Source organism: Rana temporaria, chromosome 10, assembly GCF_905171775.1.
Source record: "Rana temporaria chromosome 10, aRanTem1.1, whole genome shotgun sequence".
Taxonomy (NCBI): Eukaryota; Metazoa; Chordata; class Amphibia; order Anura; family Ranidae; genus Rana; species Rana temporaria.
Window position 1 is genome coordinate 31,371,935 of NC_053498.1, and position 18,795 is coordinate 31,390,729.

At 42.8% G+C, this 18,795-nt stretch overlaps 1 protein-coding gene across 1 annotated transcript in view; it reads right to left on the reverse strand.

Annotated features, from left to right (window-relative positions):
• Window positions 1–10,470: 10,470 nt before the first annotated feature.
• LOC120915825 (SH3 and multiple ankyrin repeat domains protein 1-like) overlaps window positions 10,471–18,795 on the reverse strand; it is a 62,367-nt gene continuing 54,042 nt past the window's right edge. The window contains exon 2 of the mRNA XM_040326625.1: window positions 10,471–10,692. Coding sequence (XP_040182559.1) covers window positions 10,471–10,692 — 222 coding nt within the window. The remainder of the gene's footprint in view (window positions 10,693–18,795) is intronic.

Consider the following 18,795-nt stretch of genomic DNA (forward strand, 5'->3'; position numbering starts at 1 on the left):
TCGACAAAGAGACATGAAGATTCGACAAAGAGACATGAAGATTCGACAAAGAGACATGAAGATTCGACAAAGACATGAAGATTCGACAAAGACATGAAGATTCGACAAAGAGACATGAAGATTCAACAAAGATAGACATGTGCAGACTGGAATATTTTGTTTTGTTTTTTCGTTTGGAAAATACATTTATTTAGTTACTCCCGAAAATCGTTTTGATCCATTTCGTTTTTCGTTGGGGAATAGCTTTCGTCCGAAAATCCAATAATACTTGGTTTCTGTCGAATGGTCGAAAGAATATTCACCGGAACGTCGAATCTTTGTTGGTTTCTGTCTAATGGTCAAAAAATATTCGACGGAACGTCAAATCTTAACGCCGAATCGTCCATTTCCGTTCGAATATTCCGCCTACAGGAATTCTAATGTTGTATGACTAGTAATAATGTCGAATCTATTCTCTATAATGTCGAATCTATTTTCTCATAAATCGAAATCTATTCTCTGTAATGTCGAATCTATTATTTCTATAGTGTCGAATCTTTTCTCTATGATGTCGAATCTTTTCCCTATAATGTCGAATCTCTCTATATCGAATTTTTACCGCAACGAAAACGAAAATAAAGCATTTTTTATGTCGGATCTTTCGGTTTTCGTTTCTTGCACTTTCGTTATCGTTTGTTAAAACGATAACGAAAAAAACAGATTTTCGGACGAAAATGCATTCTAACGAAAACAAATGCACATGTCTAGACATGAAGATTCGACAAAGAGAGACATGAAGATTCGACAAAGAGAGACATGAAGATTCGACAAAGAGAGACATGAAGATTCGACAAAGAGACATTAAAATTCAACATAGAGAGACATGAAGAGTCAATTTTTTTTTTTTTTTTAAAGATTCTGTCGAATCTTTATTTTTTCTTCTTCTTCTTCTTCTTCGAACTTTCGACAGACACCATAAGCCTTCAATGACAGATTCAACCTTAATTGTGCCTAACCATAACTCTATTAGTCCAATATTATTCTACATAAAGAGAAAAGATTTGACATAGAGAGAAAAGATTCGACATAGAGAGACATGAAGAGTGTAATTTTTTTTTTTTTTAAAGATTGTCGAATCTTCTTTTTTTTTTTTTTTCTATTTTTTATTTTCTTCTTGGAACATTCGACAGACACCATAAGCATACAATGACAGATTCGACCTTAATTTGGATTTTTGGATGAATGCCCTTTTTTGACGACAAACAAAATAAATAAAAACGAATTTCGGGAGTAACTAAATATTTTTTTTTTCGGACGAAAACGAAATTACGAAACCAAATATTTCAGTGTGCACATGTCTAATAGATTCTAGTTGGAACTCTTTGGATTGTACCACACCATTTGCATATTCTTGAGTTTTTAGGACTTTTCACATATATTTTGTTCATTTTATGATTCTTTTAAACATTCTGGTTATTACATCACCTGTACTGTACCACCATTTGCCTCAAGCAGTGCATATACGACAGCGTGTTCCAGTTCTTGCCAATATCCAGCAACTTCGCACAGCTATTGAAAAGGAATGGACCAACATTCCTCCTGTGCGAAGGAGATGTGCTGCACTGCGTGAGGCAAATGGTGCTCACACCAGATACTGATTGGTTTTCGGACCCCCCCCCCCAGTACAGTAAAACTGCAGATTTTAAAGTGGCCTTTTATTGTGGCCAGCCTAAAGGCCCATACACACGATCTGACATTTTGACAACAACGGTCCGACGTACGTGTTTTATCTGACAATCCGACAGTGTGTATGTTCCATCGGACAATTGTTTTTTTATCGGACAAATGTTCGCTGTGAATGCTCTCAAACTTTGACAACAAATGTCTGATGGAGGATAATCTGATCATGTGTACACCTGTCCATCGGACTAAAGTCCAAAAGTACAAACACACATGTCCAAAACCAATGCTAAACATCAGCCAACAATAGCAGAAGTTGCCCAAAGGGTGGCAGTAAAGAGCAGAAAAACCATGTGATTTGGTGAAAGTTGGCTGAAAATGTTCTGCTGTGTGTATGCAGAACAAGTTCACGGCCAACGCCCATTCGAACCAAAATCCACGGAAAAATCTGATGGAAGTCCGATCGTGTATATGAGGCTTTAGGCACACATGTGCAATAATCATGCTGTCTAATCAGCATCTTCATATGCCACAGCTGTAAGGTGGATGGATTATCTCAGCAAAGTAGAAGTGCCAACACAGATTTAGGCAGATTTGTCAATAATATTTGCGAAAAATAGGCCTTTGTGTACATAAAAAAAAGTCTTAGATCTTTGAGTTCAGCTCATGATAAATAGGTGCAAACACAAAAGTGTTGCATTTATAATTTTGCTCAGTGTAGATAGACAATACATCCTGTTATATCTAAGAATACATGAACTATACACCATAATACTACAGCGCCACCTGCTGCATAGATAGGTATAAAGCATACAGTATATAGTCAGTTTAAATGCAACCATGCTGTTGTTCTTTCCAACAATTCTCACCTTTTGTGTGACCCCTTTTGTTGCAATACTGTACAGTAAGTGACTGACCCAGAACTTGTATGCATATAAGGACTTCTGACCTTCCTCCAGAACAGACTACCCTCAAGAGCCATTAAAAGTACTCCATTTGAAATGGATCAAAGCCTAGCATAGAGAACATCAGAGTGTTTGGATGTAAAGCATATGCCTATATTCCAAGTGAGAAACAATCCAAGCTGGAGAACAAAGCCTTAGGCCTCGTACAGACGACCCAACATGTCTGATGAAAACGGTCCGCGGACCGTTTTCATCAGACATGTCTGCTGGGATCATTTGGTCTGATGGCTGTACACACCAACAGACCAAATTTCCCGCAGACAGACGGCGCGGTGACGTGGCGGCGACGATGACGCCGCAACGTGCGCGAACCTGGAAGTTCAATGCTTCCACGCATGCGTTGAATCACTTCGACGTCATGCGCGGGTTCTCGGGCCAGCGAACATGTCCGATGAGTCATACTGACCATCGGACATGTCCGGCGGACATGGTTCCAGCGGACATGTTTCTTAGCATGCTAAAAAACAGTTGTCCGCTGGAAACCTGTCCGGTCGGCCGGAAAATTGTCCGGTCGGCCCTACACACGACCAAACATGTCTGCTGAAACTGGTCCGACGGACCAGTTTCAGCGGACATGTTCGGTCGTGTGTACGAGGCCTTAGAGGGACCAATAGTAGGCTACAGTGAGCAAACTAAAGCTGTGTACACATGATCGGTTTGTCCAATGAAAACAGATCGATGGACTGTTTTCATCTGACAAACCGATCGTGTGTGGGCCCCATCGGTTTGATTTCCATCGGTGAAAAAAAATAGAACATGGTTTAAATTTTTCCTATGGATAAAAAACCGATAGAAAAATCCGATCGTCTGTATGGAACGCCATCGGTCAAAAATCCACACATGCTCAGAATCAAGTCGACGCATGATTGGAAGCATTAAACTTCATTTTTTTCGACTCGTCTTAGTGTTGTACGTCACCACGTTTGGACACGATCGGATTTTTGACTGATGGTGTGTAGGCAAGACTGATGAAAGTCAGCTTCATCAGATATCCGACGAAAAAATCCATCGGATTAGAGTCCATCAGATATCCGATCGTATGTACTAGGCTTAAGGGTTACAGAATCCTACACCCAAACACAGAGTATGACCATAAGCAATAGTGTTTATTTTGATGAGACAATCTCTAAAAGCCGTAAAGTAAATATTCCAAGCAAACCAGAAGAAAAGGTCAAACAAAGCCAACCTGTACAGGAGTCCTAACAAGAGGTGGAACTGACAATGCCTAGATCAATTTCCCCACCAGATCCTGCTGAACTGGCTGAAGTCAGAAGATCCACTTGGACTACAAAGGGGATACTACCCTGCAAGCTGTCATATACTGTCAAAACACACAGCATACTTGAACCAACATCCTGGGAAGACATAGAAAAACTGCCAAAATATCAAGCCAATAAAAGGTAGCAGAAGAATAATTAAAGTCACTTCAAGAAAATGAAACCTGGACACTCACAGAGCTCCCTACTAACTGCAAAACCAAAGGAAGCAAGTAGATTTTCAACGTAAAGATGCAGAAGGGAATATCCATAAATACAAAGAAAGACTAGTTGCCAAGAGTTACTTTTGATGAAGATTACGATGAAACATTTGTTCCCGTCATAAAACACTCCACCATCAGATCGCTTCTTAGCGTTGTAGCCAGGAAGGTCATGCAAGTGAAAAACCTAGATGTTAAAACTGCTTTCCTATATGGAGACATTAAGGAAGAACTCTACATGGAGCAACCACCAGGGTTTGAGCAAGGAGACAACCTTGTGAGTAAACTTCAGAAAAGTATCTACAATCTTAAAGCGGGGGTTCACCCTTAGAGGGCACTTTTTCCCCTTCTATTCCTGCTCGTTTTCTCTAGGGGAATCGGCTATTTGTATTAAAATAGGTGCAGTACTTACCCGTTTTCGAGCTGCATCTTCTTCCGTCGCTTCCGGGTATGGGCTTCGGGAATGGGCGTTCCTTCTTGATTGACAGTCTTCCGAGAGGCTTCCGACGGTCGCATCCATCGCGTCACGATTTTCCGAAAGAAGCCGAACGTCGGTGCGCAGGCGCAGTATAGAGCCGCACCGACGTTCGGCTTCTTTCGGCTACGAGTGACGCGATGGATGCGACCGTCGGGAAGCCTCTCGGAAGAATGTCAATCAAGAAGGAAGGCCCGCTCCCGAAGACCATACCCGGAAGCGACGGAAGAAGATGCAGCTCGAAAACGGGTAAGTACGGCTCATATTTTAATACAAATAGCCGATTCCCCTAGACCGAACGAGCAGGAATCTAGGGGAAGAAAAAAATTTTTTTTAGAAATGGGTGAACTCCCGCTTTAAGCAGTCTGCAAGGATGTGGAATGAGAAAGTGAATGACGTACTTACTAGAGAGGGATTCTCAAGAAGTAAAGCATACCCCTGTCTCTACTCCAGGAATCAAGATGACAGATGGATATACATCCTTATTTAACCACTTAAGGACCCGCTTGTGTACATATACGTCGGTCCTTTAAAGATGGATATCTCGGTAACGGCAGCAGCTGCTGCCACAACCGAGATATCCATCTTTTCTTTGAGCGGTCCTGTAAACGATAACGGTGGTCTACTTGGCGGATTCGCCGCAAGATCACTGTTATCGGTGGCGGGAGAGGGCCCCCCCTCCCGCCGCTTACCGGAGCCGTCTGCAGCTGCGGAGGCGATCGGGTCCTGTCCCCTGCTCGGCAATGATACAAGTGAGGGCAAGATGGCCCCCACCCGTCTCCATAGCATAGCAGGGCGGAAGCGACATCAAAACGTCACTTCCGCCCATGCTTCTTAAAGCAATATTTTCTTGTTGTCATTTTTTCAAATATTTTCTTGTTGAATTTTTTAAACGTTGCCTATGGAGATTTTTAAGGTTAAAAGTTTAACGCCATTCCACGAGCGGGCACAATTTTGAAGCGTGACATGTTAGGTATCATTTTTCTCGGCGTAACATTATCTTTCACAATATAAAAAAAATTGGGCTAACTTTACTGTTGTGTTATTTTTTAATTCAAAAAAGTAAATTTTTTCCAAAAAATGTGCGCTTGTAAGACCGCTGCGCAAATACGGTGTGACAAAAAGTATTGCAATGACCGCTATTTTATTCTCTAGGGTGTTAGAAAATATATATATATAATGTTTGGGGGTTTTAAGTAATTTTCTAGCAAAAAAAAACTGTTTTAATCTTGTAAACAGCAAATCTGAAAAACAGGCAAGGTCCTTAAGTGGTTAAGTTGATGACATTATAACTTGTTTTGAACAATCAGATAGTTCACAAGCTGAAAGAAAATGTTGAAATCAAAGAGCTAGGGAACATTAGCTACTATCTGGGAATCCAAATAGAGAGAGAAGAAGATGGGAGTTATCTTAACCAAACTCAGAAAATATCCCAAATCTTGAAACAATTCCATATGCAGGATGCAAAGGAAGTGAAAACACCTATGGAACCAAGCTATCAAAAGAGCAATGAAGCAGAAAACTTGATACCCAACAATGACATGTATCGCAGCAGTGGGCATACTATGCAGGAAAGTATCAGCTCCCTGTACAGTAAGTGTGAATGGAATGCAGTAAAATGAGTCATGCAATACCTCAAAGGAACAATTCAGGTGAAGTTACGGCTAACAGCAACATCAAATCCAAAACTGGTCAAATATGTGAATGCTGATTGGGCCGGGGACTGCAGAGACTGCAAATCCACAAGTGGATTCATCTTCCAGTATGGGGAAGGAATCATAAGTTGGTCTAGTCGAACGCAAGCAACTGTCGCTCTTATGCCGCGTACACGTGATCGTTTTTCGGCATGAAAAAAAACGACGTTTTTAAAAACGTAATTTAAAATGATCGTGGGTGGGCTTCACATCGTTTTTCGGCTTCTGAAAAACGAAAAAAATTTTTTTTTCGAACATGCTGCATTTTTTAACGTCGTTTTAATAAAATGTCATTTTTCGGGTTGTAAAAAATGATCGTGTGTGGGCAAAAACACGCGCATGCCCAGAAGCAAGTTATGAGCCGGGAGCACTCGTTCTGGTAAAACTACCGTTCATAATGGAGTAAGCACATTCATCGCACTGTAACAGACAAAAAAGCGCAAATCGTCTTTTACTGAGTGAGTGAGTGAAAAACTTATATAGCGGAGCACATGAGAACTAAATCGCCTCTGGGCGCTCGTTGTTCCTGTCTCTCTTGATATCAAAAGAGATGAGTTTTGATCTGTCTTCTGAAGGCCAAGTGGTTCTCCTCCAACCGAATGCTGGTTGGTAAAGCGTTCCAAAGTCTGGGACCCTGGAACGCAAATCTTCTTTCTCCTTTGGATTTGTATCTGGCTTTGGGTATCTGGAGCAGATTTTGGTCGGTAGATCGCAGTATGCGATTGGGGTTGTAAGTTTTTCGCATAGATATTGAGGGGCCCTTCCATGGATGCACTTATGCGTCAGACAGAGTGCTTTAAAAGCAATTCTGTTTTTTACAGGCAACCAGTGAAGGGCTCTAAGCGAAGGTGAGATAGATTCCCATGATTTTATCCCAGTCGCAAGTCTGGCGGCCGTATTTTGAACGACTTGCAGACGAGAGATTTGGTACTTAGGGAGTCCGAGGTAAAGGGAATTTGCATAGTCCAGTCTGGAGTTAACAATTGTTCCCACCACGACTGCTATGTCTTCTTTAGGAATAAATGGAATGAATCTGCGTATTAGGCGCAGCAGATGGTGAGATCCGCTGACTACTGACCCTATTTGTGCGTCCATTGTCATGTGGGTGTCAAAGATGACTCCGAGGCTTTTGACTTGGGCGCTAGGGGTGATGATTTCGCCCAGAATGGGCGGGGGTGTCCAAGTTGGTGCAAGTTGGTTCTTACGACTGGCGTGAAGCAGGAGAAGTTCTGTTTTGGAGCTGTTGAGTTTAAGATAGCTCTTTGTCATCCAGTATCAAAGAGAGGCATGTCTCTAGACTGAGATGATGATCCTTTTTGTTGCAGATGCGAAAATACAGTTGAGTGTCATCTGCATAAGAGTGATAAAGCAGTTTTTGGCTGCTGATGATTTCAAAGAGAGGGCGGAGATAGATGTTGAATAACACCGGCGACAGAGGGGATCCTTGAGGGACTCCGCATGACACTGTGCGTTTTTCAGAAGTGAAAGGTCCCAATTTCACTATTTGTGATCAGTTTTCCAGAAAAGAGGAGAACCATGATAGGTCGCTTTCTGCGACTCTGGCTACTTCAGCTAGCCGAGTCAGTAATAGTTTGTGGTCTACCGTGTCGAAAGCTGCACTTGGGTCCAACAGTACCAGAAGACAAGATTCTCCTTCGTCTGCGGCCTCGAGAGCGTCATCCCATATTTTGAGCAATGCTGTTTCCGTCCCGTGTCCAGGACGGAAGCCAGATTGAAGTGGATCGAGTAGATTGTGGGTATCTAGATGCTGTTGCAGCTGTTGTACCACCACTTTCTCCATTACCTTGGAGAAGGAATTTAATCCTGTTATGGGACGACGGTGAGTTGGGTCTTTGGGGTCAAGAGTCGGTTTCTTTAAGATGGGTTGGATTATGCCCTGTTTCAGCTGGGAGGGCACTATGCCTTCCCTGAAGGATTGGTTTATAAGCTGCGTGATGGGCGGCGCCAGGATATCGGCGCATTCCTTCATCAGCGTGGTGGGAATGATATCATTAGGCGCTGTGCTATTTCGCAGAGTACCCATGATATTATTAGTGGCCTCGATGGAGATGGGTTTGAGAGTTAACTTTGTTAATTGCGGTGAGATTGTGTGGGTATTGGGGGGGTAATTAAGGGGGGGGGGTTGAGGGGGTTACTGTTTTGCTGAATGCCTTGTCGGATTCCCTCAATTTTATTAATGAAATAAATAAATCAGCTAAAGGAATCAGCTAAAAGCAGCCCAAAGGTGAATAGAACTTCCCCTTTATAGTGCCGTCGCACGTGTTGTACGTCACCGCGCTTTGTTCATAATTTTTCAAAAACGATGGTGTGTGGGCAACATCGTTTTTAATTATGAAGTTGAAAAAAATATTTTTTTTTGGACATGCTGAAAAACAGTTTTTTTTTTCATGCCGAAAAACTATCGTGTGTACGCGGCATTACTTCAACTGAAACAGAGTACATTGCAGCAGCATACGCATGTCAAGAAGCGATATAGATTTGTCAACATTGGGATAGACATGTCAAAATCAATTCCCATTTTTGAAGACAAACAGGGATGTATAAAGCTTACGCATCAGAAAGGGTCAATCCTAGGACCAAACACATCAACGTCAAGTATCACCTACTGAGGGACAATCAAGAGCAAGGTGTTAATGACATTCAATACTGCCCGTCAGAGGAGATTACTGCAGATGCACTCGCCAAGCCTTTGCCGAATTATATTCAGCTTCTTCTGGAAATAACCATGACGTTTCTTCGACAATGTACATGTTGTGTTAGAAAAAACAGTAGCATGGTTCCATATAAACTGAGTATATACTGTATGCATTATACCCATCTATGCAGCAGGTGGTGCTAGAATATTATGTAGTGCCCCCTTACTGTTCTGTACGGGCGCTACGCTAAAGTTAGTGGGAATGGGAAGATTAGTTTGCTCCCATTCACAGTTTATGGAAATTTAGGCTGTTGCCAATTTCAGAATTTGTCCTGTGGGTCAGTCTGCGCTCCGGGGGTGCGTTATCACCCCCGGGCGGCAGCTGGCGCTAGAGGGGTTCTGACAGACCCATCTTTTCCCAGCAGCCAATCAGAGGAGTTCTTCCCTTGTTGGGCATGCTGGGAGGGGGGTATATCTGGGCAACCGCCTTTGGGCCGTTCTGTTCTGTGCGGGGCCTGAGTTCCAGGTGCGGCATCCATGGGCCCCCCCACCGTGGCCTGCTTTACTGAGGTCACGCACCATGCGGAGCCTCATCCCAACCTAGAGAGGGGCCCCAGCGACTGGCTGGGTCCCAACCTTCTGCTGAGAGGATCCTAAACCGGGAGCTGTGCGATGGGGGATTGGCTTTGGGAGAACCTAGAATCAGAGGTTGTCCAGGAGGCCTAGACGAACCATCGGGGATCCAGTCACCACACTGCATGACAGGTATGCTCAAGCTGTCAGTGGGTGACACGATCTTAACTGACTGGGAGGATTCGCTCAATCTAATTTCACAAATCTCAAATTGTCAAGCCTGTGGCAGAAGCCTGTTCCTCCCAGTGATCCTTAAGTGGCGCTCCGGCTGCCAGGCCTGTGATAGACGCCTGTCCGGGGGCACTTTACCCACCCCGATTGTGGTGGCGACGAATTGGGTTACATTATTGCTGAGAGCAGGCTTGCTCTCTTTCATATCCAAGGCCTGATACTAAAGTTTCTCTACGCTCATCAACTTCTCTCTATTGTGTGTCATGTTGATGTTGGCCATGTTGGGCCTTGGGAATAAAGCGTTGAAAACTCAATTGACGTCTGGACACTTGCTCTTTATTCACACTCACAGCTATCACCCCTAGACCAAGTCAAGAAGGTAACTTAAGTAGGCCGATCCCAAACTAAACAGTGGCTCCTTCGGGGGTGAGCGCTACAATTATAATGTGTAGTTCATGTATTATATGATATAACAGGATGTTTTGTCTATCTATGTTCAGTGTACTTGTTTGTGTTTAGTTCCTGTTCATGTTTCTTGTGCTGTAAAGACATGCATTGCAATCCTCCATAAAAGTAAAGCTATTGCTGCAAACAAGAAGCTTCCAGCGCATGATTTCAAAACGCAACAAGAATGACATGCAGGCTACTTGAATTTGCAATAGTAGCCTCCGTATTTCTCAAAAGAAAATGCTCCCCCCCAAAAAAAAAACAGCTTTTTTTTTATTCTGGCATGCATACAATCATATTGCAATACTTGCCTCCAAATACGGAACCCCTTTTTCAAAGGATTGTGGGTATTCCCGAAGCAGCCGCTCCTCATCCAGGAACTTGGCATCTCTCCCATTGGTGGCTGGTTGGAAGAGGCCGTAGTTGAGGACATCCTTGAGGCTCTCATTTAGCGTGCACAGTATCTGCTGCTTTGCTACCCAGATAGTGGCATCTGGATTAAATCGGAGGCATTTCTGCAAAGAAAAATAGTAAAGATGTAAACAAATATGTAAGGAGAGCCAAAGTTTTTTACAGTGTTAAACCAATGCAAATTGAACATGTAATCCAGCAACATTTCCAATATGTCAAAATTAAAATGACCATTTGTTAGTTTATTTTTCTTTTTTTTAACTAGCCCATTATGCTTTTAATTTGCAGGGTTTGCAGTGTGCAAAAGAGGAAGTAAAACTCATCAGGGTTTACTTCCTTTTTAAGGCTTCAGCATACCAAGACATTTTGGACAACTTGGTGGGAACAGTTTGGGGATGGCCCCTTCCTGTTCTAACATGACTGCGCACCAGTGCACAAAGTAAGACATGGATGAGCGAGTTTTGGGTGGAGGGAACTTGACTGGCCTGCACAGAGGTCTGACCTTAACCCCGATAGAACACCTTTGGGATGAATTAGAGCGTAGATGGCAAGAAAAGCCTTCTTGTCCACATCAGTACATGACCTCACAAATGCGCTTCTGGAAGAAAAGTCAAACATGTCAAGGTGTAGGTCACCCAGGATTCTCAACTAGGCAGGTTAAGGGACACTAGGATTATTGTTTAATTTGGCGGAAACTGTTTTTTCCGTTTTCTCCGTAGTTGATAAAATCTGGTTTGGTAAACCTGGAGTCTGGAGATTTCGTAGTGATCCAGGTGGGATGAAATCTCCATCCTGGCACCAGGTTTTGGGAACAGCCAGCAGGAGGGAATCTGCGAAAGAGAGAGTGCTAACGGAGGTACGGCATTTGTACATGAAACCAGGGACGCTGCTAGATGGTCGGAAGGACCAAGGTACAGAGGTTCAGCAGTGGTGATTCTAAAGAGGCAGAAGGTAGGATTGTACTTCATTTTGCATTAATGATGGAAACTCCTATGTGGGCAACTGTTTGTTTTGTTAGACATTTTCTTTGCTTTCTCTGCAAGAAAAATGGGCCAACAAGCCCTTAAACACCACAACAGAAGTGGTCTCCACTCACTGGTGAGCTATACACTAGAGCTAAACAACCCCCAAACATTACTATATAAATACAGTGTGACGGTATTAGAATGATATCCCCGTCAAAGATTCCCTTCTTCCCATAAAAGAACATCCCATCCTGGAATCGCCATAATAAGCCACACATGAGCCAAGCTTACTGCTGGAACAAGACAGTTAAATGGCAGCTTGCTGCTGGTATATATGCAGTTTACAAGCTAAATCCTCAATCAAGGAACAATGAAATCTCCAACCCCTTTCCACACACAGTGGGGGCTCCCATACAGATTATTAGGCAGACACTTCGGAGTCGACCCTGAAAACATTTCTTTAGATAATGACATCAGTGAAGGTAATTACTAGTTGTACAGAATACATTATCTAGACAGCTTGGCCCCGCATATAGAAGAGATAATTACCACAATGAAGCAATCAGAATAATTAACATGAGCCCCTTCTAATCACAGTAAACAGTAACCACAGGGCTTCTTCACACAACACAATAGATCAATAAACCTTTCAACAGAGGAATGAGTCACACCTGAAATCACCTGTTACCTCTAACACACACACAATTACTAGCAGGGAGAATTACACTGAAGCATCCTTCACATACAGTATCTCACAAAAGTGAGTACACCCTTCACATTTTTGTAAATATTTTATTATATCTTTTCATGTGACAACACTGAAAAAATTACACTTTTCTACAATGTAAGATAAAGTATACCCCTAAGTGATAAATTGTCCAAATTGGGCCCAAAAGGGCAATATTTTGTCTGGCCACCATTATTTTCCAGCACTGCCTTAACCCTCTTGGGCATGGAGTTCACCAGAGCTTCACAGGTTACCACTGGAGTCTTCTTCCACTCCTCCATAACGACTTAACAGAGCTGGTGGATGTTAGAGACCCTGCGCTCCTCCACCTGCCATTTGAGGATGCCCCACAGATGCTCAATAGTGTTCAGGTCTGGAAATGCTTGGCCAGACCATCACCTTTACCCTCAGCTTCTTTACCAAGGCAGTGGTCGTCTTGGAGGTGTGTTTGGGGTTATGTTGGAATACTGCCCTGCGGCCCAGTCTCTGAAGGGAGGGGATCATGTTTTGCTTCAGTATGTCACAGTACATGTTGGCATTCATTGTTTTCCTCAATGAAGTGTAGCTCCTCAGTGCCAGCAGCACTCAAGCAGCCCTAGACCATAACACTTCCACCACCAGGCTTGACTGTAGGCAAGACACACTTGTCTTTGTACTCCTCACCTGGTTGCCGCCACACACACTTAAAACCTTCTGAACCAAATAAGTTTACCTTGGTCTCATCAGACCACAGGACATGGTTCCAGTAATCCATGTCCTTAGTCTGCTTGTCTTCAGCAAACTGTTTGTGGGCTTTCTTGTGCATCATCTTTAGAAGACAGCCATGCAGACCAATTTGATGCAGTGTGCGGCGTATGGGCTGAGCACTGACAGGCTGACCCCCCATCCCTTCAACCTCCGCAGCAATACTGGCAGCACTCATACGTCTATTTCCCAAAGACAACCTCTGGATATGACACTGAGCATGTGCACTCAACTTCTTTGGTCAAATATGGCGAGGCCTGTTCCAAGTAGAACTTGTCCTGTTAAACCACTGTATCAAAATAAAAGGAGATGGTTTCCAAAAAACGTTCTGTTGCGATACTGGCCAACATCCTGAACTGATGTAGAAAATATTGTTTATTGGCCAGGTGCACAGCCAAGATTATTCAAAGAGGTCTCTTTGTCTGACCAATGAATCGGATATGCAACAAGATATTCTCTCTTGAAATACACAGGACATTTTAGAGGTAAATATTTATATTGATAACCTATATGAAATTAACCAATAATTAATAAAAAATACCATTATTCGATGTGGTATTGTGATATGAATACTGATGCCTCTTTCTTTGCTACAATCTTTACAAGATTGATTTAATATTGAATTGCTGGAATTGTGGAACAATTTATAGTTTCATAGATATTTGAGAGATTTATAATAATATTTGTTTGTAGATTCCACATAATCAGCTCTTTATATTCTGGACGGATGCAATCCTGGTTTGCTCCACGGCCGCCAATACTGTTTTGTTTGCCTCATTTTTTATCCTTTTCTGGGATACTATTTTCCTTTCACACGACTTTAGGGTCCTGTGGATATTCTCCAATCCTCGTGTTTTTTTTTTTGTTGATTTCCGCTGCGGACTTCCATGCATGGGTGTAGGAACCCTTACAAATCTGGGGGGGACAGCATTTTTACTCGCCACCTACACTGACCCCCGACACCTACCTGACACATACACTGACCCCCGACACCTACACTGACCCCCGACACCTACCTGACACATACACTGACCCCCAACACCTACACTGACCCCCGACACCTACCTGACACATACACTGACCCCCGACACCTACCTGACACATACACTGACCCCCGACACCTACCTGACACATACACTGACCCCCGACATCTACACTGACCCCCGACACCTACCTGACACATACACTGACCCCCGACACCTACACTGACCCCCGACACCTACCTGACACATACACTGACCCCCGACACCTACCTGACACATACACTGACCCCCGACACCTACCTGACACATACACCTACACTGAAATATGTAAAATGAAGTACAGCGCTAAATGAATAAATAAATGAATGTCAATAGATGCAATTATTAATCCTCAGGAACCGGATTAATAATTTACTGATTTTCATGATGTTATCCCTCAGGGCTTTCAGCATGTAAGCCTGTGAGGGAGGCAGAGCAACCGCCGATCAGCAGCAGTAAGGCCTCTTTCACACTGAGGAGTTTTTCAGGCGGTACAGCGCTAAAAATAGCGCTGCTATACCGCCTGAAAAACTCCTGCCCAGCCTTCTCAATGTGAAAGCCCGAGGGCTTTCACACTGAGGCGATGCGCTGGCAGGAGAGAAAAAAATCTCCTGCAAGCAGCATCTTTGGAGCGGTATGTATACCGCTCCTTCCCATTTAAAACAATGGGAAACCGCGGTAATACCACCCGCAATGCGCCTCTGCAGAGGCGAATTGCGGGTGGTATTAACCCTTTATCAGCCGCTAGCGGGGGTTATCAGCCGCTAGGAGAGTCACGCCACGTGTTAATGCACAGATAGTACTGACAGAGACCGTTACATGCCAAAAGCCCCCTCCAAGCCCCCCCTTAGGAATCGAATTAATGGATTTACTGAGCTTCATGATGTTATCCCTCAGGGCTTTCAGCATCATGTAAGGGGTTAAATTATGAATCCTGCTAGGTATTTGGCATGTCGAATTCCCTGAGGGATGCATTATATAGCAGGATTAACCCCAAGGGGTTAAATAATCCTGCTATATGATGTATCCCTCAGGGAATTCGACATGCCAAATACCTAGCAGGATTCATAATTTAACCCCTTACATGATGCTGAAAGCCCTGAGGGATAACATTATGAAGCTCAGTAAATCATTAATCTGATTCCTGAGGGGAGGGGACTTTTGGCATGTAACGGTCTCGCTGTCTATACTCTCCTCTCCCCAACTTTTAACTGCTGCTGCTGACCGGCGGTTGCTCTGCCTCCCTCACTCGTGACTCACTTTTTGTTGTCCATCGAGTTGTTCCACTTCCCGGTCCCAGATGAAGGCTCTGAGCATTTCCAGGTCCGGTCAGAGAGGAAGGGTGGAGAAGACGGCGGCGGCTTACAGATGCGCGGGCTGCCTTCGCGCATGCGCCGCCCGCGTTCAAGGACTGGCCAACCACGCCAGAGCACATGATCACATTCGCCCAATCCCAGGGCGCCATCTGCCGCAAAATGGCGGTGACAATAACGGTAACGGAGTTCAGAAAAATGACACAAGTCCTCCTAACCTGGGGGGGATTTTACAATACCTGTCCCCCCCGCATTATTTCCTGGGGGGGATTCGTCCCCCCCGTCCCCCCCGGTTCCTACGCCCATGCTTCCATGCATGCGTGTCTATGCAAGTATGCCTCCGCCATGATGTATTCAATACCTATACCCCTTTTTCATCCATCTTTTGCCATTTTGATGATCTGAAAAATGTTTTCTGATTCAAAATATTATAAGTTTATGTATTGCTTTTGTATTTTAGATTACAGTATAAAAAAAAAAAAAACGTGAATTCTCCCTGAAGGAGTTTCGCCTCCGTAATGCATAGGAATCCTTCATTGTATGATGTGTATACCCATGTGTATTTTCATGTATTGCATATTCCATTGTTATATGGCTGCACGTTTTATATGATACATCAATATTTTCTATGTCCTATTTTGTACAAATAAATATTAAATGTTTTACCCTTTTGTGGTTATACAATCTGTGCCTACAAAGTCCAGCCCTTGAGGGGAAACTTTTTTCTACGTTAAACCACTGTATGGTCTTGGCCACCCTGCTGTAGCTCAGTTTCAGGGCCTTGGCAATCTTCTTATAGCCTAGGCCATCTTTATGTAGAGCAACAATTCTTTTTTCCAGATCCTCACAAAGTTCTTTGCCATGAGGTGCCATATTGAACTTCCAGTGACCAGTATGACAGAGAAGCAATAACACCAGATTTTACACACCTGCTCTCCATTCACCTGATAACTTGCAACACAAATGAGTCACATCACACCGGGGAAGGAAAATGGCTAATTGGGCCCAATTTGGACATTTTCACTTAGGGGTGTAATCACTTTTGTTGCCAGCAGTTTAGACATTACTGGCTGTTTGTTGAGTTAATTTTGAGGGGACAGCAAATTTACACTATTATACAAGCTGTACACTCACTACTTTACATTGTAGCAAAGTGTAATTTCTTCAGTGTTGTCACATGAAAAGATATAATAAAATATTTACAAAAGTGTGAGGGGTGTACTCACTTTTGTGAGATACTGTGTATACTGTAGGTTTTAACTATTCCCCGCTTTAACAAAAAATAATATTAATGGCATTATTGACCTTGTTTGACTCCACTTTAATGAACTAAAAAATAACTTTAAAATAATTTTTAAGTTTTAAATTCTTCTCTTCTCTGTCTCTTCTCTTGTATGAAGATGGGCTGAGATCTGTGCGATATCTTAATAGTCTGCTTGTACAAGTCTTTTTTTTTTTTGGCCAAGTTTCCAGCAACCGCATATGCACCTGCGTTACGATCTCCCTATCACAGTTTCCAAGGTAATGACAGCTTGTATTCTCTGGCAACAGTTTCCATGACAATTCTAAGAACACCAAAGCCGCTCACTAGGAGTTCGATGAAAGTCCCAAAGGTTTGGCTAACGGAAGCATATTGATGCGCTGTGCTGGGAGATCAGCCAGAAATGTTTTCCCGAGCAAAACCACAGTTTACTTTAATCTTGTTTAATCAAGTACAGGTACAATCTAATTTAAAGCTGGTGTGCTGATCAATTATTAACAAAGGATCTGCATGTGTTACAAATTTAGGTCTGTATCTTAAGTAGCAATCCTAACTATTTACTGTGATCATCGCCCTTTGTTTTGTTTGTACTAAGAATATGTATTATTTGATTGTTTTCTGCAATTTCAGAGATGCTGTTTTTCCCTGAGGAAGACATTAGTGTAAATCCACAAAGTTGAAACGCGTTGGGTCAGCTATCTGAAAGAACTTTAGGAACCATTCTTATCAGGCTCTTGAGGTTTAAAACACAGATATCATTCACCATCTCCACATATGCACTGTCATTCATTGTTTTTAACCCACCACTTGGTGGTGGTTATTTGCATGTATATATATATATTTCTGTCTGTGTATATTTTTGTATAATTTTTTCTATTAAATTTATATTTTTATATATATTTTCTGAACCCTTTTTCCATTGCCCATACAATTCCAATTTTTGGAGGCATTTTATTATTTGATTTACTGTGATCTTTTTACACTGTACGGGAGAACAAGACGAGGGCTTGTTACATAGCAGCACAGTGGAAACATACATTTTACCTTAAAGCGGGAGTTTACCCGAAAAAAAATATTTAACATTAGATTGATGCTCATTTTGTCAAGGGGAATCGCGTATTTTTTTTAAAATTGAAGCAGTACTTACCGTTTTAGAGAGCGATCTTCTCCGCCACTTCCGGGTATGGGCTGCGGGACTGGGCGTTCCTATTTGATTGACAGGCTTCCGACAGTCGCATACATCTTGTCACGAGTAGCCGAAAGAAGCCAAACGTCGGTGCGGCTCTATACGGCGCCTGCCCACCGACGCTCGGCTACTTTCGGAAAATCGTGACACGATTTATGCGACCGTCGGAAGCCTGTCAATCAAATAGGAACGCCCAGTCCCGCAGCCCATACCCGGAAGCGGCGGAGAAGATCGCTCTATAAAACGGTAAGTACTGCTTCGATTTTAAAAAAACTACCCGATTCCCCTTTACAAAATGAGCATCAATCTAATGTTAAAAATTAAGTTTTCGGGTGAACCTCCACTTTAAGAGCCGTTATTAATCTACAGTTAAAAGGAAAATTCCAGACATTCCATAACCTTGCAAATGTTTAAGGTTTTATCATTTGATTTCTATAAAGTATCAAAATATAATTTCTTTGATTTCAAACTTAATTTTATTTATTAAAGAAGAACGTCAGTCCCCATTTGTTTGGGAAAACACACACTTGCCCTATGCAAAAAAAAATATTTTAATAAAAAAAATCAATATCCGAATTTGAGTGAGGGGAACAAAGCATGGTAAAATAAGATAATTTTAGCCTGAAGGTCTACTGTAGGTATATTGTAGATGCATCTTTATAAAAAGGATGCAAGGGATATCTAAAATACAGTAGAACCTTCTTGGATTACGAGCATAATCCATTCCAGGAGAATGCTTGTAATCCAAAGTACTCGCACATCAAAGCGATTTTCCCCATTGAAGTAAATTGAAACGAAAATAATTTGTTCCGCATTGACTTCAATGGCAAAGCCGGAGAGCAGCGGAAACATCCGGAAAGGCCCGAGGACAGTTCGGCTGACCTTGGCAAACCTCAGAAAAACTCTGTTCATGAGCCTTTCTGAGGTTTGTCGAGGTCAGCCGAACTGTCCTCGGGCCTTTCCATGCATTCGGCGCCCCCACCTCAGGC